A 22,505-nucleotide genomic window follows, 5' to 3' on the forward strand; every position below is an offset into this window, starting at 1 on the left:
CACTTGTAGACACCGGGGCCAAATGACCTGCGTTTACAGCGGACGCTGCAGAGTGTGTAGATCATCGCTGCGGCGGCGGGTATCACAAGTCAATTTTATATTTCGGCTAAAACTAACAATGCCGTCCCGTTTGGTGCGTCGCGACCCAGCGAAGTGCACTTTTATTGACTTTTATGTCGACCACTTCTGCTCCAGTAGAAACAGACAGTCACAAAACTCCCACCACGACATCACCTCCTGATCGGGAAGCGAGCAGCTAAAGTGCGATCTCTCGGCGTATTTGATGCAATGAAATGAAAGCACATAAAGCTGAACACGACGTGACAGGGAAGAAAAAACACAAAGAGACAGTGTGCTCTGAAGTCAGCTTTAAAAAAAACAAAGTACCAGGAGACAGAGAAGTGTCATGAAATGTTAATGCGTGATATGACAGTGAGTCCCAGAGGAGCACGAACCCTGACTTTGATCCCGACCGAACAAAAAACGCTGTCACTTTGAGTTTGGTTCAGTTTGGAGATGAAGGTCAAGGTGTGTGTGTGTGTGTGTGTGTGTGTGTGTGTGTGTGTGTGTGTCATTCTTTGACACCTATGTCACGGTCAGGGTGGAGCACAGCGCAGTTCTAGCGTGGCTCGGCTCAGTTTATCAGTGATAGAAACCTGTAGTTTTTTAAGTTCCTGCTCTGCCGAGACTCACATGTGATGTCATCAGACTGAAGGTCTCTGATTGGTCAGAGTGTCGTCACTGACGTCAAAGCAACATCAGCTGTAGATCGAAGTGAAAAAGAGTTAAAAATGGTGAAAACATTGATCAGATCAGTGTTCTGGTGGATTCAGAGCTCCATCATCACCACGTTCACTGGGATTTCACTTCAACGACTGAACCATTCTGTGATTAACTTTCACCCAAAACTACTGCGGGTTCACGCAGCCGTGCTGTGACGACTCACGCCCACATTGAGGAGGAGCTATGAAGTAGAGCAGAGGTGTTTGGAGGTGGAGAGTGCAGCGTGTCAGAGACTGACTTTGTTTAAATCCTGAGTCAGGCTCGTGTTTGGACTGAGAGCAGAACCTTTACTCAGCGACAGTCCAGCAGCTCTGTGTTATTTACCTCGGCACGTGTCCTTCAAAGACGTACGTCTTGTTGTCCCAGTCGTCAGGGTCAGGAGAGAAGACCTTTCCCAGCACAGTGGTCGGCATACGACCTGAAAACAGGAAAAACATCATTTTAAAAATAATCTGTGTCAGAATGATGAACTATTATTTGAATGTATTCCTTCTTTTTAGTGTAAATAAACATTGATTAATGTGGTGATTGAAGCATCTTTTTCCTTCCTGTTCTGGTGGATTATTAGTGTTTGTATTCTCTGGAGTTTCTTCGCGATCTGTTTCCTGATCTCTGTTTTGTTTTTGTTTTTCTCTGCTGCGATTGCAACGATAATGATGATTTTTATTATATGTGTTTGTGGGAGTAGGACGCGTGCGGGGGGAGGGCAGGGGAGGCTAGGGGAGGGGGGAGTTTCTTGTTTTATTTTTATCCTGTGAAGCAAAAAAATAACAACGATGCAAAGCTACACGCGCCGAGCGAGTGGTGCAGCAGACGCGTCGTAGAGTCGTGTGGTTCAAAGGCAATAAAAGCTGCAGTATTTTGGTTGAGCTCGTTGGTGATGATGATGATGATGATGATGATTGCGACGATGATGCAAACTCTCTGGACTCTTGGCACCACAGAGGAAACCAGAGTGTGTGCGTCTCTTAAACAGAGCACGAGTAAAGAGAGTGAACCGTCCAAAAAATACAAAATCTATTTAAAAACAGTGATAGGAGTCCTGGAGCAATCAGCAGCCGTCTGATCCGAAAATATAAAATCCGATATAATCCAAAAACTAAACACATATCGCATGCTTCACTATTCAAAAATAAAATAAAATAAAATAAAATAAAATAAAATAAAATAAAATAAAATAAAATAAAATAAAATAAAATAAAAATCCGTCTGGAAACTCCTCGTAAGCTCGCGAGCTGCAACATAACATCCCTGCCGATCTCTGCTACATGTCATCGCTTTGACATGGAATTTGAACGATTATGAGATAAAATGGACAAATCACAGCACTGAAGTTGTTCCTTCTTATGAAAGATCAGACACGAGCTCACAGTCTGGTTTATCTGAACGACCTGTCCTGGTTTCTTCTGCCGTGGCGTCCTCATTCTGTTCAAGTCTGGATGAAAGGGTGAGACACCGGTGTTTTCTCTCCAATATGCCGTCATCTCTGCAATAACTTGGGATTTCTTCTGTTTTTGAAGATGCTTGATGCTGAAAACACGCCCGCGATTCTCATGTTCTTTGAGACTGTCTTACTATAACATTTATTTGCCATGGACTGTTTTCCGTCGCTCGGACTACGTCGACTTCTTCGTTGCTCTGATTGGTTGTAGCGCTGTCCTATTAGAAAGACAAGCGTTTATCCCCGCCCCTCGGCTTGAGCCCAGACCGAACATGTTGATGTAGGTCTGATTTAACCGGCGAAGAGAATGATGTCTCTGAAAAGACTAATGTCAGTATCAGCACTTGTTGAGCCGCTGCTGCCTTTTGTTACAAATGAATTAAAGGCACTCATTTCATTTCATTTCATTTCGCTTTAATTGAATTTGTCTCTCTTTCTGAACTCTGTGCTGTCATTTGTTAAATTAGCCACAATAACACGTTACAACCCTGGTTAACTGCAGGGTTTTTTGCGGGATCTAAATTTGGAAAGATTTGTGCCTCCATTAACGGGGGGAATAATACGCGCGCGCACACACACACACACACACACAGAGTGTTACAGGTGATTGGCACTCAGACACAGAGCCGTGCTGTTTGAATGTGCGATGATTATAATCGTGTCGAAGGAGCCGCTCCTCTCTCCCCTGCAGCTCCTCACACTCTCAAACATGTGAGAATTATTCAGAGGGAAACTTCAAAATTTAAAGGCAGACCATGACAAACTGAATTCTAACCTCCAGTTTGCCTTTGCCAGAAAGTTTGGAGCAAAGTTACACAGGAAGAACATTGTTAGCCTCGGAGCTTTTCTGCAGCCCAAAAAAAAATAAATTATAATTATATCTTATTTAAGAGCCACTGCCTGTGGCGCAGGAGTCCAGCAGGGGGCGCACACAGAAAAAACCCTTTAAATGCACAAAGTTAAGGTTCATCTTCAGGATAGTTTTAATGAAGCTCCAGAATATAATCTGTTGTTGTTTATGCTGACGACACAGCGATTTACATTCCCAATGTTTACAGCGTAACTTTGTTCACATTTTTTTTTTGTATCACTCCAGTAATTGTTGTCTTTTCCAGAGTAGGAAAATAACTGTTACAAATCTTTTACAATCCATGTTGGAGCACATCCACAGTAGGTATGTTTATATTGTATCTAGGTATGTTTATATTGTTCCATTCATTGTTTTCCTTTAGAATTTAGGAAAATAATTCTTACCAATCCAATACAATCCATATTGTTCACAGTATATTCAACTCAAACAAATCAATATTTAATATAAATACAATTACAGATCAGAACAGAACATAAATGAATTGTTCCATAATTTGTTTTACATTATAAATCAGGAAAAATCATCAGTATATTAAATTATTAAAACTAGAAAAATAGATTATAAACATCAGAATATTTTTAGGTGTTAAATCTTATGCCGGGAGAAAGATGGAGATTATAGAGATTAAATATTAGGGACAAAGTTGTTGGCAGAAATAATTGTGTCAATTGCTTTGTTAAGATTTGCAGATTTTCATATTGTCATGAACAAATGTTGATAAATTCAATCATTCGAGGCTTCAGTTAATTAATGATCCATCGTACTTAGACTTCCTTTTATTGTCACTGCACAGAAAACACAGCAGTCAAACTGGCAACGAAATTCCATTGCTTGGCAACCGAAAAAAACACAGCATTGAATTGTGAGGTAGTTACTGTAAACTATGACTCAAGAAAAAATAAATAAGTGTATATGTATACAAATATATATAAAGGTAGTGCAAATATAAAATATGGACTTAAAAACAGGAAAGAAAACTGTAAGCAAACAATGTTCGGGGGGGTGTTGTTTGGAATTTAGCAGTCTGATGGCCAGCGGAAAGTAACTGTTCCTGAGTCTGTTTGAACCTCCTTCAAACTTCAAACAGCATTTAATATTTTATTATTTATTCTTTATTCTATAACTCTGAGACTCAATCAAGCTGCTCATTTATTTAAGAGCTGCACCTTTTCCAGGATATTTTATGTATTATTTAAGTTTAAAGTTAAGTATGTTTGTTTTTAATCATAACGACTTTGTGCCTATTTTATTTTTTCTACATTAAAAGTCTAACTCACTTTGTGTGTGTGTGTGTGTGTTGTTGAGAAGACGTGTGGGGATGTTCATGTTTGTAAATATGTCACTGGTTCATCTCAAGGCGTTAAATAAAAGGATGAATTATAATAAACTCCAGAGCTTTGTGTCGTCCTCACCTCGGTGACTGTTGATGAAGATGTTCTTCTCTCCCGCCGCGTGTGCATGGTCGTTCTGGTCGCCAATGGTTACCGTCAGGGTGCTGGTGACCGTTCTGCTCGGACGGCCACTGTCACTCATCACTATCGGGATCAGGAACTCCTTCTGCCGCTCGCGGTCAAACGTGCGCAGCGCCGTCAGCGACGCAGTGCCGTTCAGGTTGTCCTGCAGGTAGAAGTCGTTGATGTGGCGATACTCGGAGGAGATGGTGAAGTGAAAGGGCGGGCCGTTCTCAGGCGAGTCGCGGTCCACGGCGTGAAGGAGGGTCGACGTTTGGTTCAGCTTCACTACCTGAATGAGGAGGGAGAGAAGAAAGAGTTGGAACTTGTCGTAGTTTCTCTGTCGGATCATTTGAATCATCTTTGGGGTTCCACAAGGCTCCGTTCTTGGTCCTTTCTTCTTCAAAGTCTACTTCTAATCAGACGACACAGATTTATTTAGCTTTCTTCCAGAGACTTAAGTCTAACTGAATTCCTGTAAGAGAAGCTAAATAACTGAGATTGATTAATGAAGAAATTAAAATTCTCAAGAAATTTAAGAACCTCACGCTCTGCTGAAAATGTTGGTGTGATTAATTAAGGACAAGGATCTGAATTTCAGAAACCTTATCAAAGTTATCAGTAAATCTGCTTTTTTGCACATAAAAACAAAGCTGCAATGTGAGATGTGTCAAAATCTGACTTGGAAAACTTTTCATCAGGTCGAGCTACAGATTATAATCTCATTCAGTGTGAAAACGCCATGAAAGAGTAGTCTGTGCTTTATCATAATCCTACACTTAAACTGTTTTCTGTTAAGTTGTATTTTTCTGTATACTTCTTCTGTTTCTGTAAAACTGTCACAACATTATATCTATATTAAATATATTATATATTAGTGTATCGCATGTGAAACGAGATACAAACTTACCTGCGGTCCGACTACATTCTCAAAGACTACGGGCAAATACGCCGCCTCAAACTCCGGTCCGTTATCGTTCACATCCAACAAAGGCAGCTGTACCGTGGCACTGCCTGTTAAAGGTGGGACCCCGTGATCTGTTGCTATGACAACCAGGTGATGCTGGGGTGTCCTCTCCCGGTCCAGAGGCTGGGTCACAGAGAGAACGCCGGACTTGTCGATGGAGAACAGTCCCTCAGGGTCCGACTCCTCCAACAGGCTGTACGTGAACTCAGAGTTCTGGCCCGAATCCGAGTCGCTGGCCACCAAACGTGCCACGCTGGTTCCCACGGCGACGTCCTCGGGCAGCGGGGCAAGAGACAGGAAGTGAGGGATGAAGACGGGGGTGTGGTCATTGAAGTCCTCCACCTCCACCACACAGTGAAGTAAGCTGGAAAAGTCGAGGTCTTCAACCTGAAACAGACGGAACGTTTGGTCTGAGCTGAGAGGGAATAAGAACTGAGCTGTTAAATCAGCGTTAAATACTGATGAAAACTTCGGCTAACTGACGTTAGCCAATTTAACTGATTTTATCGTATAAAACACACACCAGTTTACGAGTTCGACGTCATCTTGTGAATATGTTCACGTCTTTATTTCACTGTGAGACAGGAAACGGACGTTTTTGAACCACTCACTCTCCCACACCAAAGCCCATAGAGAAAATCAGTGATTTTAACATCACACACAGATGTTCAAATCACAGATTTGTTCAGATTGACCTCAGTGACACAAAGTGACCACACGAGGCAGCAGAGGACCAGCAGCTCCTGTGTCCCTGTGAGCTAAACTCAGTGATTTTCTCTATGGGCTTTGGTGTGGGAGAGTGAGTGGTTTACAAACTTCAGTTCTGGTTCTCAGCACAGCAACAGTGTAGCGAGAACTAACTTTATGTTCGTACCTCACACAACGACACTTCAAAAAACCTGAATGATCACTTTAATGGCCAGTATGAGTGAAACACTGCAGTTACTGTGGTTGGACAATAACTATGATTAATGTTCAAGTTGATAGTAACGGAATAAGATCAAATAAATTATAATATAATTGAATAAAATACCACCGTCTTTAAATCTGTCATCATCCACATTTCTGCCATGTCCTGAAATGTGCGTGTCACTGATTTTTATGTCACCTTCTGGAATTTCAGGTCGTTTTCCAAACGCTAAGCTGCGCTGACATTAAAGGTTACGTGGTGGAGCTTTCACGTTGTATCTGATATATGACACACACTGACTCCTCAAAGTCTCTGAAAACCTGAAAACTTCTCATTCTCAAAATATTCTCTCTATTTTCAGCTCTTCACCGGGTGTTTTTCTGACCTCTCATGTGTCTGTAATTCAATCATCGCCAAGTATATATATATATATATATATATATATATATATATATATGCATACACCGTATATTTATAATAACATACATATAATAATGCGGTTTACCTGCAAATAGTCATTTATACAACAACAAAAATGTAAATTTTAAAAATGTAGATATACTTTAGATTCTCTATTCTTTTGGATATTAATTTGCTATTTTCTACCTCTTTGTGTCATGTAGCTAGTTTATATTTTACGTTGTGTATTAATAATCTAATCTAATCTCATAGCTTCAAGGTACTGAGTCTCTTTAGTGATCCCAACAGCTCTTTTGTGAAGTTTAATTATACATTTTATCTTTGTTTTGTAGGTTTTTCCCCAGCAAAATATATGACTTTACAGTAGAAGTTTGCACACACGCACAGTTTAGTGTTATTTCTGACTGTGAGTGATGGTCTCGTACCTTCAGCGTGAGGTTGAAGCGCTGCTCGCTGTGACGCTCGTAGTCCAGGCGTTTCTTGAGTCGCAGAGTGCCGCGCTGCTCCTGCTTATGACTGACCATGTAGAACTTCTGCTCTTGGTCTCCAGACACGACGCTGAAGGTCAGCTGGGCATTCTCTCCGGTGTCTCTGTCCTCTGCAGCGAGCTGCAGCACCTGAGAGCACAGCAGGCGACTTCCTCAGTCATTATTCACTCACAACTCTGGAGCAAACAACAAATCGTTTCACTTTCAGCACGAAAGGGAAAACTGATTTTAGCCAAAAGACTCAGCTAATTAAATATCAACATGCCTGTTTGATATTAGTAAGAATATATTTGCTACTTTATTTCATCATTTTTTGACAGGAAAGTGAAGTTTTCAAACTCACTCTCCCACACCAAATCCCATAGAGACAATCAGTGATTTTAGCTGGCGGGGACACAGGAGCTGCTGGTCCTCTGCTGCCTCCTGTGGTCACTTTGTGTCATTACGGTGAATCCGAACAAAGGATTTCAAACACCGACTTGAAAAAAATAGTGATAAAATCTCACATTTGAACTGAGTGATGGAGGCAGCAGTGGACCAACAACTCCTGTGTGTGTGATGTTAAAATCACTCATTTTCTCTGACTGGACTTTGGTGTGGGAGAGTGAGTGGTTCAAAAACTTCACTTTCCTGTTGGAGAAGTCTGGCCCACTGTGAGATGAAGACACGTGGAGATTTGAGGAGGTGAAACTTCTTTAAGTGTCTGAAATCTGTTTTTCCTTCTGCACGGTGACTCAGCGCTGACTCACCGTCATTTCATAAAAAAGAAACACTTTAAAATAAACCTGAATTTATCAATGAAACCAGTGAGACGTCATTTAAGCGGGAAAAACAGCTCGAGCTTTATTTAACCACAGCTGGAGACAGTTATTGGTGAACGCACAAATTCTTTTCATTATTGAAAAAGTATGTGGGTCACGTTTGTAACAGCTCGCCTCAGCTCTCTAACTCCAGGTTCACCTTCCTTTTTTTAATCTGTGAATTACAGAAGTGGGCAAGAATGTGCAAAAATAAATGTGCAAATGTGCTTCAAGGTCAGGGATGAGCATGTGCCACATGTTCCACTTCATGCTCTTTTATAGGAAAATACTTTTTCATAACCAAGTTCCTTTAGATCATCATACCACTTCATACGCTTTGTATTTGCATAGATTATTCTCTTTATTGTGTCTCTGTGATGTCAGGTGACAGATTATTTCATTCAGAATAACAGATTATTTTAGACAGAATCATTTTTGACAAGACCCAAGAGATTTTAGTCAGGATAAAAGATTATTTTGGTCAGGATTATGGATTATTTTAGTCAGGATTACAGATTATTTTAATTGAGATGATAGATTAATTTCAGTCCCGATAATAGATTACTTTATTCGGGGGAACAGAATATTTGATTCAAGGTAAGAGATTATTGTAGTCAGGATAAGAGACATTTCAGTCAGATTATTGAATTAAGGATAACAGACATGTTTTGTCTTTTTTGGGGGGAATTATTGAACATTTATCGTCATCCACATGAACCAAATAATCTGTCAGATTTTAACCATTTTTCTTTTATTATTAAACAAACAAATAGATTATTACACCTTTATGTAAGTTTACACAAGTTAAAGTTAGTTTGAAGGAAGTTTAGTTTATTTTTTGATGACGAATGTTTTGTGCATTTAAAATTGAGTTCATGTTTTGTTTTGTCTAAAATATTTAAGTGTTATTCAATAAACAATTTTCTATTGTTTTTTTAACAGTTGTATTTTATCGGACGGACAAACACGGCATCAGCTGGATTATCAGATGCAGTGATTTCCAAAAACATAACAAAGCCTTTTTTTATTATTTATTTTAAATAAAACACGCACTATGTTCTTCATGATAATAAACAAGTGTTTCATCTTCTCACCTCAGCGTTCGGCTCCATGTTCTCAGAGATCTTGGCGACACACGAGTGATCCGTGAACCACGGAGCGTGGTCGTTCACGTCCTTAATCTGGATGGTTGCAGTACCAGTTCCTGTCAACGGGGGTGAGACGATACATGATCTCACCTCGCATCGCGATAAAAACTCACGATAAGTCAAAAGCAGTGAATTTCCACAGAGACTATGTTTGTAAGAAAATCATTAATATGTCGATTTAAAAAATGCTGCTTAACTCACAACAAACAAACTATTATTATGATATAGTTATATGTCAGAAAAGATTCTTTAAGTCATCATAAAATGATTTAGTCCGATCATGATAACAGATTACTTGGTTCAGGACTATGTTAGTCAAGATAACAGATTATGCTAGTCATGATGACGAATTACGTGAGTCATGATGACAGATTACGTTAGTCATGATAACAGATTATGTTAGTCATGATAACAGATTATGATAGTCATGATGACAGATTATGTTAGTCATGATGATGTTAGTCATGATGACAGATTATGTTAGTCATGATTACATTACATTACATGTCATTTACCAGACGCTTTTATCCAAAGCAATTTACAAGGGAATTGAGTACAACCTGCCAGGGGTGGCGTTGAACTTGCAACCATTAAGTCTTTTGCACACAGGGTACATGTTTTAATCACTGAGCTACACCACCCAAAATGACAGATTATGTTAGTCATGATAACAGATTATGTTAGTCATGATAACAGATTATGATTGTCATGATGACAGATTACGTTAGTCAAGATAACAGATTATGCTAGTCATGATGACAGATTATGATAGTCACGATAACAGATTATGTTAGTCATGATGACGGTTTATGTTAGTCCGACAGATAACAGATTATGATGATAGTCGCGATGATAACAGATTATGTTAGTCATGATAACAGATTATGATAGTCCGCGATAACAGATTATGTTGAGTCATAATGACGAATTATGTTAGTCCGCGATAACAGATTATATTTAGTCATGATTTATGCATAACAGATTATGTTAGATTTATGACTTAACGATTATCCGCGATAACAGATTATGTTGAGTCATGATGACAGATGTCATGATAACAGATGATGATAGTCGATAACAGATTATGTTGGTTCTGGATTAGAGTGAGGTGGTTTACCTGTCATCCCTCCTCGTCTGGCCTCCCACCAGCAGATAAGACTCTGCCTGCTCTGGTCAGACCGGCCATAGCCCGGTGATGGTTCCGTCGTGGGGTTGATGGTGAAAATCTGGGCGCCGGGACTCCTCCCACCTCCGTCCGTGGCGTCTAAACTACCACAATCCTGGGAAGCGGCGTTCTGACCCACAGCCAGTCGTCCAGGTCGGTGGCGTCATCTCCATCCCGGGCGTCCCTGAGTTCTCGCCCGTCTCCTGACAGCTGAAACGCGTGAAGGCGTTGTGATTGATATCCCTGCGTTGATGATGGCGTCGGTGAAGCCCGTCAGACCTAGCCGCCGTCTGTTGCCAGGGCGACAAAGCGCCAGACAGCGCGCTCCTCGCGGTCCAGCGTCCTCTGAGCGTAGATCTTCCCCGTGACCTCGTCGATGATGAACTCGCTCTCGGCTCCCTGACCGTGGAGAGAGTAACGCAGGGCCTCAGGGTCCGCGTCTTTGTCGGGGTCAGACGCCGTGACCTTTGGGGAGAAAATGGACTTTTCTTTATTTGGTTTCGGGACGTGTTCGTCTCCAGTGTTTGGAGAGAGAAGAAAAACTTTTCTATGCTACACTTTACTCTGTTTCTTCTCCATCAGTGAAAGAACCTGTGGTAGCAGCAGCAGCAGCAGCAGCAGCAGCAGCAGCAGCAGCAGCAGCAGCAGCAGCCTCTCGAGCTGTTTGGCCTCTCATTTTCACAGCAGCTATAATCAGTGCTGACTCAGCGCAGTTAAAAACCCTCCTGTAGGAAAATCCAACCTCTTTAATTCTTCCTCTGCTTCTTCTGCTTCTTCTCCTTCTTCTCACTCATCGTCAGCAGCAGCAGCAGCAGCAGCGGCAGCATCAGGAGCAATTACGCCGTGGGAGAGATGTTGGGTAATTTGCAGCGTGATGTCAGCGCTCGCTGTGTTCTACTAACACGGTTAAAAGAAATCCTCTTCCCTGAATCAGGAGGGAGAAGCATCGCGGCGCAGCTCGCGATGACGAACATTCTCAGCAGAGAAATTAGAAGGAGATGTTTTAATGTTCTATTTATCATTAAAAACACTTCCCGGGGTCAAAGCTTCAACAATTCTGACACACTCTATATCTGTCTGCTGCTGCTGCTGCTGCTGCTGATGATGGTGCTGCTGATGGTGCTGCTACTGCTGATGATGATGCTGCTGCTGCTGATGATGATGCTCAGTAATTGCTTAATAAAAAAACTAAAATCATTTTTTTCAAAAGTGGAACGCTAATAAAAAAATAAAATAAATGTACTGGTACTAAATAATGATGAACTTAATCTCAATTAGGTTCCTGCGCACTTTAATTGCTGCTGACTTGAAGCAAAGGACACTGCATCATTAAATATACAACTCATTAATAGAGAATTGATATTTTGAAGTGGGTTTTTTTCGCCCTACATTTATAGACATTAAACATAATAATACACGTCGGTGTCAAAGTCTAATAACGGCTGCCAGCAGGTCCTCATGGAGAAAGGGATTTCAGCCAATTTGCAGAAGACTAAATTAATATATAATATATGCAGGCATAAGTCAGATATATTATTACTTTACTTACTATAATATTTAGCAGGATTCTTAGGTTAGGTAAACCACTCACTCTCCCACACCAAAGCCCATAGAGAAAATCAGTGATTTTAACATCACACACACACAGGAGTTGTTGATCCACTGCTGCCTCCATCACTACGTTCTAATGTCTGATTTTTATGAATTCTGTCTTTTAAAACTTTAATTCTGATAAACCTCAGTGACACAAAGTGACCACACGAGGCAGCAGAGGACCAGCAGCTCCTGTGTCCCCATAAGCTAAAATCACTGATTTTCTCAATGGGCCTTGGTGTGGGAGAGTGAGTGATTTACAAACTTCAGAGAACATGGAAACATGCTAGGAAACTAGATGGTAATACAATCTATTTACTAAGAAAGTACCCATATAGAACAGATGTAACTACTAAGTTATAACATACTACAATTACATGGAAACATACTAGAAAAGTAGATAGTATTTCAATATACATATTATCAAAGTACCAGAAAGAAAGATTAAAGTACAAAGTTATTAGTAAGTATGTAAATAGAAACGTACTAGAAACTTAGATAGTAAAACAATACACATATTCCGAACGTAAAGGACCATTAGTACTAAGTTATAACCTACTAAGTACCTACAATACATTGGTGAGTTCCAGTTACTTACCTTTGAATATCATATTTATAATTGGCACGGTTAGTAAATTGCTGTACAAGGCCAAGAAAACTTCTATTCAAATTATAACAATTAGAACCGTTTTTAGAAATATAACAGTTGTTGAATTGTGTACAGTTCAGGGACAGCGTATTGACTAATTCCTATTAAATACACTTCACACTATGTACATATTGTACATTTATACATAGCTATTTAACTAGTAATAAACGTTAGTAACGTGTGTATGCCTTGCACTAGCTAACGTTAGCCTAGATGCTAATTAATTAATAAGGAAGTGATGCTACTACTAGCATAACATTCACATGAAACTCTATAAAGTACTAACTGAGATTAAAAACAACTCAAAACACACATAATAGCAGATACCACGTCTACAGACCGTGTGTGCTGTCAGCCAGGTGCTAAAATAAATCAGTAAATAAGAGCTTCACGCGCACTTAATTGGCACCACCTTTCTCTCGTTTGTTTTCCTACTTCCGGTATGTTAGCCTTTCAAAATAAAAGCATCACTTTTGTGCAGATGACCTACCACAATAAAAGTAAGACAAAATTGATGTCATTTACATACATTAACTTTGAGTTAACTTGTTGTCCAACTGAAGTGACACAAACTACTATAACTTGCCCCACAATAATAATACAATTCTGATATTATTGCAATATTTCAACTTACTGTTAGAGTTTTGCACATTCTTCTGGGTGTTGGCTCACTTTCACAACGATTAGCATCGAAGGTCAAAGTGGGAGGAGCCAGAGCAGTGCAAATAGAGTGGTGCCTCATCTCCGTTCTGCACTTTGAACTTTCGTTGACGCAACCATGTACTTAGTATGTTATAACTTAGTACTTACATCCGTATGGGTTCGTAGATTGTATACCCGTCTAGTTTCCTTGAAGGTTGTGCTTACTAAGTAATAACTTAGTACTTACTATGCTTTCTGTATGGGTACTTTCTTTCTTGTATTACCATCTAGTTTCCTAGTATGTTTCCACGTACTTACTAGGTACTAACTTAGTAATTACAAAAAGTTATTTTGGAACTTTCCTATGAACTATGTTTTGTTACCATCTAGTTTCTTAGTAAATACCATGTAATTAGCAGAGTGTAAAATAAAGGGTTTACAAACTTCAGTTTCCTGTCAGGTTCTCGGTGCATTGTCAGTCTTGACTTTGTGTAAATATTTAACGCAAACACACTTAAAAACAACAACTGAATTATAACTGGAACACATGTTTTTGGCCTTTTATTTGAGGCAGATTTGATAATAAAAATACCTGTAAGACAAAGACGGGCGAGCCGTCCAGCTCCTCCGTCACGCTCCCGTAGTACTCGTTGACGGTGAACACCGGGGCCTCGTCGTTCTTGTTCACCACGTTCACCGTCACAGTCGTGTAATCTTCCCACTTCCCGTCTGAAGCCAGGACGTGAAGTTTGTAGCTGAGATTCAGGAAAATGAACGACACTTTAGATCCAAACAGCTTCTGTTTTTGTCAGAACAGAACAAACCTGTCCTACCGTTTGTTCTGCTCGTAGTCCAGAGTCTGAGCGATGAAGATCGTGCCCACTTCAGGCTCCACGTCAAACACTCCACCCGTGTTTCCTGAAGTGATCTGATATCTCAGTTTAGCATTTCCACCTGCAGATCAACACAAGACCGAGCAGCGCTCAGTGTCAACGTCACCCAGGGGAGAACCAGGGAGTCACCCAGAACCATTATGTTGTCATTAAATCAGAAAATGACTGTGTTTTCAAAATATTTTCTACTTAAATGTGCTCATTCTCCTTTACAGCATTTGTGCTTGTTGTATTAATAACGTTTGACTGGATTATTCCTCTACACCGGAAATAAATAAATAAAGAGTTACATGAAGCGAGTAAAAATTGTATTTTATCCTCTTAAATGAAAACGTTTGAAGGTTAAATAAATCATAAAAATGTCACAGCTCCACGTTCATTAACGTCGTAATAATCCCGCCTTTTTAAAGTCATCAGCGGCTGATTATGGTGACATTTACATTTGTTTGAGTCAAAATCCTTTTCTCCAACTTAAAATAGTGAAGTTAAATTCTCATAACATTAAGACTTTATTCTCTTAATATTAAGACTTTATTCTCATTATATTAAGACTTTATTCTCGTTATATTAGGATTCTCTTAATATTAAGATTTTATTCTCGTATATTAAGACTTTATTCTCTTAATATTAAGACTTTATTCTCATTATATTAAGACTTTATTCTCGTTATATTAGGACTTTATTCTCGTTATATTAAGACTTTATTCTCTTAATATTAAGACTTTATTCTCGTTTCTCTAAAGTCTTCAGTTTGGTTGTAATACTCCGTCGTACGACCTCAGAATGATAATTAGAGCTAAAGCTGCAGCTGCGTCCATTAATATGAACGAGTGAAAAAAAGGAGAAAAAAACCTCCATGTTCTTTTTCCTCTTTCTGAAGTGACAGACAGTAAATATTTAGTAGATCAAGAAACAGCTCCATCATTATTCTGAAGACTTGGAGTTAGACAGTGTTTTACAGACAGAGTAGATAAAGATATCCTGGGTATTTTTTTATAAGCTTAGTTACCAGGAGATAAGTATAAATTGGACATCCAAGTTAACAATCTTTGCTTTATACTTTCAATCACGTAGAGGCTTCCTAATTGACAGATGTGTTCAGACTGCAGCTCCTGTAGGTATGGATTGAAGATTGGGATTGGTTTAATCAATGCCACTGCCTTGTGTTTTTGATTTTAACGGATAACGACCACACAGTGATTGACTCTTTGGCCTCTTCCGCTACCTGACCACATACTGAGCGTCGTCTTTGAACTCCCTATGAGGGCATCGATCTCCTGTGTGGAAATAAGGAGGTGGGTGAGGCTGAAGTTTTCCCTCCTTTCTGCATTTGTCTACCTGCAGTCTCATTTGTGACTCACTGAACATTGAGTGCTTGAACAGAAACTGGGAAATGTACAGACATGTGAATAAACAACAGCAACTGTACTGTTTCATCCTCACTTGCACAAAGATATGTATTTCATTTCAGACCAGCACCAATGTCTGGATAGTTCTTTGATGAATGAATGTCTGCAAATGCTCCAGGTATTCTCTGGAGCATTTCCTGACAGCTCCCTAGTTGGATCCCGAGTCAGAGACGAGCTCTCATGTCATATCTCCAAATAATATGTGAGTGAGCCAATGTCTGAATAAAAGCAGTGCAAGTACAGAATTATTCATATTGAGTGCATGATAAGCTGGAAATGTTCCCACTTACACATCAAAGCGGAGGTTCTGTTTCTCCTCAAAGAAGTAATCAAGGACAAACTTCCTTACAAAGTCTGGATTCAACGTGTTATCGATCACCTCGGTCCGACCAAACTGGAAGAAAGAGAGAGGAAGGGACAGTAAACACGATGCAGATCAATCTGTTCATTTAGTGAGAGGAAAACACAACCAGATTTCAGAGAGTAAATCTCCATGTTATTGTCTTTGCTGGTTTCAAAGTTCTTACCTGGCAAATGTGCAAAAATATGGGGATCCTTTACAAACCAGACTTCACCTGACCAAGAAGAGGTTTAAACTAGTAGTCATGTCATGGTTTTTACTCTCATTGCTTTGCTGTGGGTAACTTACTTCCATTACTGGAAAGAATGTGAATATTGTAGAAATATTTTTGAAGTGAAGGTAAGTGAGAGCTACAAGGTTTTTAAACCTTTAAAACTTTCAGAATTATATCTCATTGTCCCAATATTAAAAAAAAAAATTAAAACTGATGAAAAAGAAGGATTTAACTTAAATGGCTATATATATACACATTTGATTAAACAGCTACACACGGCTGCTCAAGTTGGTGAGCAGGTTGCAGTTGTGGAAAGAAAGATCAAAACTTTCTGCCACTGCTGTTCTGCTGGCAGCTGCCCAGCAGTGACAACCACAGTCCCCAGTCCCACTGCTCCTCACAGCACATGAGTGTCTGCTCGTCTTGTTGGCTTCACAGTGAAAGAGTGCACAGGTAAAGCACAGAGAGGCTCATCATTTCCTCAGTGGAAAGTCTTTGCTCCTGCATCATGATGTTTTGATCCAGCAGTGACAGTAGCTTATGGGATGGCCATACAGTATGTTTGCCATTAACAATTATACAGAGCATCTACCAAAGAGACGTAGATGTTTCAGAAATGCTTTAACAAAAACAAAAAAAACAGCATGAATACAGTGAGCTGAGAAAATCGACAGCAGGCTACACTTGCTAAACAATGCAAGACATACATCCAAACACCTCCAGTCAGTCCTCTTCTCAAAGCTCCACCCCAAAATTTTGGGAAGTTGTTGCCAGTAGTGGAACAGTGCTTTATGTGCTGCGTTTCCATCATAATATAACAGTATAGCCCTGGGTCAGGCTTGCGTTTCGACTCAGCACAGTACCTTTACTTGGTAGGCGGGGTTTGGATAGTGTGATGAACAGCAACATTGAATGCGACACAAAAGACAACAATGGAAGACGTCCAGCAGCGTGTGGCTGTTTGTCTCAACAAGATGTCAAGCTTTATGAGAATAGACTACAGGCATTGAAGACACAGGCAGCAGGGAAGTGACATTATTCTGTCACCTGGTTAGCTAACTGTCATGGGTCTAGCGCCACCATTACATGTACCGTACCATTTTACTCTGGTATCCCAAAGGTGAGAGTGCCAATGAATGGAATGGTTGGGGCTGGTTATTTTGGTAACCCATGGCTATCTTCTCTGCATCAGAGGTGTACGACTCCCCAGCTCATCATGAACACTGACAAGCTGTGAGAGCAGAGGCATTAGAGATGCATGCCAGCAGTTATACCTGTAAGCATATAGTTAACCCGTGGATTGGATGGGGTCATCAAAATGCACTGCATATTTCACAGGTGAGTGAGATAAAGCAAAATTAATGAGGAAAATATGAATGTGTAGTGAAATATGAGCATGGGTTCAGGTCTTCAAATTGAAGAAAATAATTGACGAAGCAGGATCATTTGTATGTGCAGAAGATGTTTCAGGTGACATATGAGCCATCATTAATTGTCTGGTTTGGGCAGATTGGTTTGTGACAGATGGATATGCCAACCCATCATTTCATGTAATCTGAACAAAATGATTAGTTGTTTGTTAGAAATGACAACTTTATATAGTGATGACTATGAGGACATGAAGAGGAATTCAACAGATTGAATGTCTTCAGTGACGTCATCACATAAGGTCCTTTGGGCAGCAATCATTCTAAAATGTTTTAGCACAGGTGTTACATTAATGACAGGTCTGTTCATTTCATGCAATGGGTTGTAAATAAAGAAATGGTTCATCCATAGTCTGGTCAAATTTATGATCAAAGTATGTATTTCCATTTCATAAAAGAAAATAACTCATGTCAACTGCTCACCATATGCAGAGGGAGTACTCTTATTAATGTGTTTAACCTTTCTCCACTGTAGGCAAGGAACGCAATAAACCCGACAGCCACAGTTTTTCAATCAGTCGGTCCTGCCTTCTTTTAAAGGTTGGGTAAAGCAAATGCACAGATTCTCCTCTTCACACGTGGTTAGAAAACAGTGGCTGAGAACATGTGAAAAACATTACAATGGCGGAGTAAATAATTACAGAGTAAAGGCTGAAAACAGTTTCTCTCCAGTGTTCTGTTCAGGATTCTTTAGGCACTATAGGTTGAATCTCTACTCATAATCAACAGAAATCCAGTATCATGTCAACAGATAATCAGTTGACACTATATGATAGTTGAATGTGAACAGATAAGTATAAGTAATATTTAAAACTTTAAATGTATCTATGTATATACACACTACACTCTGCTCCGTCCCTTAGAGCATCCACATGCGTTGCAGACTTAAGAATCGTGAGTTATAGTACAGGAAGAGCAAATAATATTAGTCCATCAAATATCAAACAATTATTTTGCCAAATCAAAGTTATTTATTTCAAAGTACACATTTTTTGCCACTGCAGGAGTAAAACGTGTAGGTGGAAGAATTATGTTTTCATGTTGTCCGTCTGTCTGATGAATGTGAAACCTCCTTCAGGGAATTTCTTCAAATTTGGCAGACATCTTTGCTTGGAATCAAAGACGGACAGCTCAGATTTAGAAATTGAAAAGGTCAGGATAACTGTGACAATTCATGTTTTCAATCTGACAAAATACACTTCACAGCTTTTTATTGAACACCTTTAAAATCTTCACAGACAATGTGTGTACAGACAGAAGACGACAACCTCAAAGCAATCATTTTAGCTGCATCTGGCCAAGACTGGCTCACTTATGCCGTTTTTCCACTACATGGTCCCAGCTCACCTCAGCCCGGCACAGTTGCTTTTCCATTACAATATAATACCTCTTCAACATGGGCGGAGTCATCACTGCACGGCTGCATGAAACTGCTGTGACTGTTTTACACACGAAACACACAAACTAGTGACTTGTAAAGCAGTTGTTTTCAGTGCAACTGAATCATTAGAACAAGTTAATTAAAAAAGATTTGTTCACAGAATCGTTCAGAACTTCCTGCACGACTCTGTCTGACAGTGACTGAACTGAAATACAGCGGCAGGGTTTGTGATGCAGCTCACCGCTCACAATTGCAGGCTTTCAGCAGTGCTGTTACTAAATACACCAGACTGTGTTAAATATTGAGATTTACATAAACGTGCTAAATGTTGGAGATTAACGCATGTTTTCAGGAATTTTAAGTATTTCTAATTGATCTATACTTCAGCATTGTTCAGTTCAATTCTTGTGTCGGACGTGCTCATGCCTCTTCCAGTGACGGCACTCTGACAACGGACGGCAGTCTGACGACATCATGCATAGTATCGGCTTATCTCACTTGGAACCTCGTCAGAGCAGGTACGAAAATAAGTAGCAGGTACTAATATCTAACAGAATAGCAAAATAACCACGCCAATAATCCACTGAGAGCACAACTCTAGTTTCAGGGTCAAGTGCAAAACAAACTCCAGTTCAATTCTGCCCAGGGACCTTTGTTCATTATCAATCATTTCCTTTCATCTCTACTTCAGAGATAAAGAAAATAATCTGATGTATAATTAACTGCATGATTGTCAAATAGTATTGAAGTGCACCTTTGAAAGGGTAACATAACTTGCAGTATATACTGTAGTGTAATAAGTTAAATATAATACGTATCGACAGACCATCACCATAATTTTCCACTTCAAAAGGAAATCAGAAATGCTACTCTGGATGAAAGGAGAACCATTCATTTTTCATGCATACTTACAGTTTTCCTATTCAGGGTCATGGCTAACAGGAGAGTATCACAGCAACTCGGTGTGTTTCCAGTTGCACTCATTTGAATGTCTTTGGATAAAAGTGGAGAACCTAAAGGCAATCCACGGCAGCCAAGACTCACAGTAAGCACAAATCGTTATCCCAACTGTGCAGTTTTCAAAGCTCCAGGTAGAAATATGTGTGTTCTAAATTTGAAGCTTTGAGGCCAGCACCTGTACATGCACTCTTGATCTGTCTAAGTTGAGACTTTTTCAAGCATTATGGAAATGTACAATCAGCACAAATCCCATCGGCAGAGCAGGAGGGCTTTAATCAAGGACAGACCCGGCAGAGGTTGATGAGCAGGCCTGTGGACTTTGTTAGATTTGGGATTTTTCAATTTTCAATATCCAGCTCCAGGGGGATTTTATCTCTCGCTCTCCGCTGCTGTTCTCCTGTATTTCCTTTAAGAACTACTCGGCATTATGAGAATTTCAATTTTGAGCCAGCAAACATGCTGCAGTGTGTTACTACCTATTACTCACTTGAGTCACTGACAAGCTCACCCCTTTACGTTTACATTACATTCTAGTCATTTGCCTGACACTTTTATCCACAATAAATTACAAAAGACGTACTCTGCCTGCACAGCAGTCCGGTGCAATTTAGGATTACGTGTCTTGTCTTGCCCAATGAAACATGGGCTATGGGACACTAGGCCTCAAATCCAAGACTGAAAGATCACCCAGTCTACCACTATGTTACAGGCAGATGAAATAGTCATCACAGTCATCACTTACTGGTTTGTGAATTCCTGTTTGTTTGGCCATATTTGAAAGAGCAGAGTGCTTGTCCTCCACATACATCTGTGACCATGCACCAGTTTGACAGAACTGTCAATCACAAAGTGTCCATGCAAAAAAACTAGAGAGACCATTAACTCCATAAAAATGTTTAATGATGTTGTAAATCAGGTTTTTCCATATCCAATCATGGCCAATCAAGAGAATACAGGTTTTTTTTTTTTTTACTGTTTGTCGTCTATTTATATTTAAAGATGCCAGGAAAGAAGGATAAAACTATTCTTTCATTCTGGACAGCAACCTCAGTGCAGTTATTATCTGTGGGTTAGGCAGAGTCATTGAATCCACTGTTCACATCTAAATATTGATTAGTGGAGTTAAATATTAAAAGTACATGAACAAACCCAAGGAGAGTTTACATTTTCCCTTTATCTGAGGAGCCCCTGGTGTCTACAAAGCCCAAAGCAGCTGTTTAGTTTGTTTATGCCTGTGGCCAGCTCTGTGCCTTTCTCCCCATTAACCTGAAGCACAGGAGATTACTTTTCCTATAACAGTCATTATACACAATTTAAGCTTAATTTCACCATTGTATTTCCAACACTTCATTTCCTTCTCTAATAGTGTTCTAGTGTGGACATGCAGTGCACTGAACAAGACTGCAAACTTAAACGGATTTTCCAGACAGAAAGAGTGTAATTATGTTTTTTTAAAAAATAGGGTAATGTCTATAGTCACTTATAAGACACTGATGTTTATTTTTAGAGAAAAGGTTGAAATGATTAGATTTGGAAAAAGAATTATAAGCACATACTTTTTTCTGCAAAACTAAAAAGTCAATATTTCTAAAATAAACTTGAAGAGGGGAGAATTATGTGGGGAGTTTTTTCTGACAGATGGAGTATGTTTTTTTTATGACAAAAGATATAACAGAAGAGCTGCCTCCCTGTCTCTTTCTCACACATACACACACCTAAAGGATGCATCTATTAAAAGGCACTTTCTTAGATGTTTTCTTTTGTTGATAAAGTTTTTTTCTATGCACTTTTTGTGTCTGTCACCCATCCAAAGTCTACACAGTTCCATTTTGGCATAGCTGTAATTATATTTTTTTTTCCCTCCCCCTCGGTGTGAGAATTTGATTTCCGCTAATTGCATCAAAAAAGTGCCTGGAGCCTAATCTGCAAATGTGTTCAAACAGCCCACACACTACAAGATGGTGACAATACACACGTCGCTAGGAGGCTGCGGACAGAAGGATATGCATGTAGTGCTACTGTTCAAGAAGGAAGTGGGCAGCTGAGTGGGACCTCGAAGCATATGGAAGATCTCCAACTGTGGATGCACTCCAAAGCTGCGAGCCCAAAGAAAGCTACCAGCTCTTAAATCAGCTCGGATTTATAAAAATAAAGAGCGGCGGAAAATTCATTTACAGCCAAACCATGTGTCTCAGTAAAGGAGCTGGGTATTTTCACTGCAAGAGAAGAAAAGGTCTCTGCAGAGATGGAGAGCCAGTGAAAGTAACAAAGTTATGAACCTTTTCATATCTTCTCACTGAAGGGAGAAGAAGCATTTCATGATATTTTCCACCGTCTTTGCTCTGACAGAGGTTTGACAGTTTACCCCAGCACAGTTTCTAAAGCTGTGCGAGGATTACTGTCCCAGTGCTCCAGGCAACTTACATTTTCCCAGCAACTGAGTCTGAGGTTTAAGTATTGATCTTATTGTATAAAGTATTTTATATAGTGTTCCCCATAAGAGCAAAGAGGAAAACGGTTTTACTCCGTCAC

At 39.8% G+C, this 22,505-nt stretch overlaps 1 protein-coding gene across 1 annotated transcript in view; it reads right to left on the minus strand.

Moving 5' to 3' along the window:
• The window catches only part of si:ch211-186j3.6 (putative neural-cadherin 2), a 65,619-nt gene extending 51,259 nt beyond the window's left edge, over window positions 1-14,360 (minus strand). The window contains exons 1-11 of the mRNA XM_044030850.1: window positions 14,351-14,360; window positions 14,162-14,282; window positions 13,921-14,083; window positions 10,742-10,909; window positions 10,580-10,654; window positions 10,397-10,505; window positions 9,226-9,335; window positions 7,269-7,460; window positions 5,457-5,900; window positions 4,508-4,838; window positions 1,108-1,201 (exon numbers count right to left, since the gene is read on the minus strand). Coding sequence (XP_043886785.1) covers window positions 1,108-1,201; window positions 4,508-4,838; window positions 5,457-5,900; window positions 7,269-7,460; window positions 9,226-9,335; window positions 10,397-10,505; window positions 10,580-10,654; window positions 10,742-10,909; window positions 13,921-14,083; window positions 14,162-14,282; window positions 14,351-14,360 — 1,817 coding nt within the window. The remainder of the gene's footprint in view (window positions 1-1,107; window positions 1,202-4,507; window positions 4,839-5,456; window positions 5,901-7,268; window positions 7,461-9,225; window positions 9,336-10,396; window positions 10,506-10,579; window positions 10,655-10,741; window positions 10,910-13,920; window positions 14,084-14,161; window positions 14,283-14,350) is intronic.
• Window positions 14,361-22,505: the final 8,145 nt, after the last annotated feature.

Source organism: Solea senegalensis, linkage group LG7 (assembly GCF_019176455.1).
Source record: "Solea senegalensis isolate Sse05_10M linkage group LG7, IFAPA_SoseM_1, whole genome shotgun sequence".
Lineage (NCBI taxonomy): Eukaryota > Metazoa > Chordata > Actinopteri > Pleuronectiformes > Soleidae > Solea > Solea senegalensis.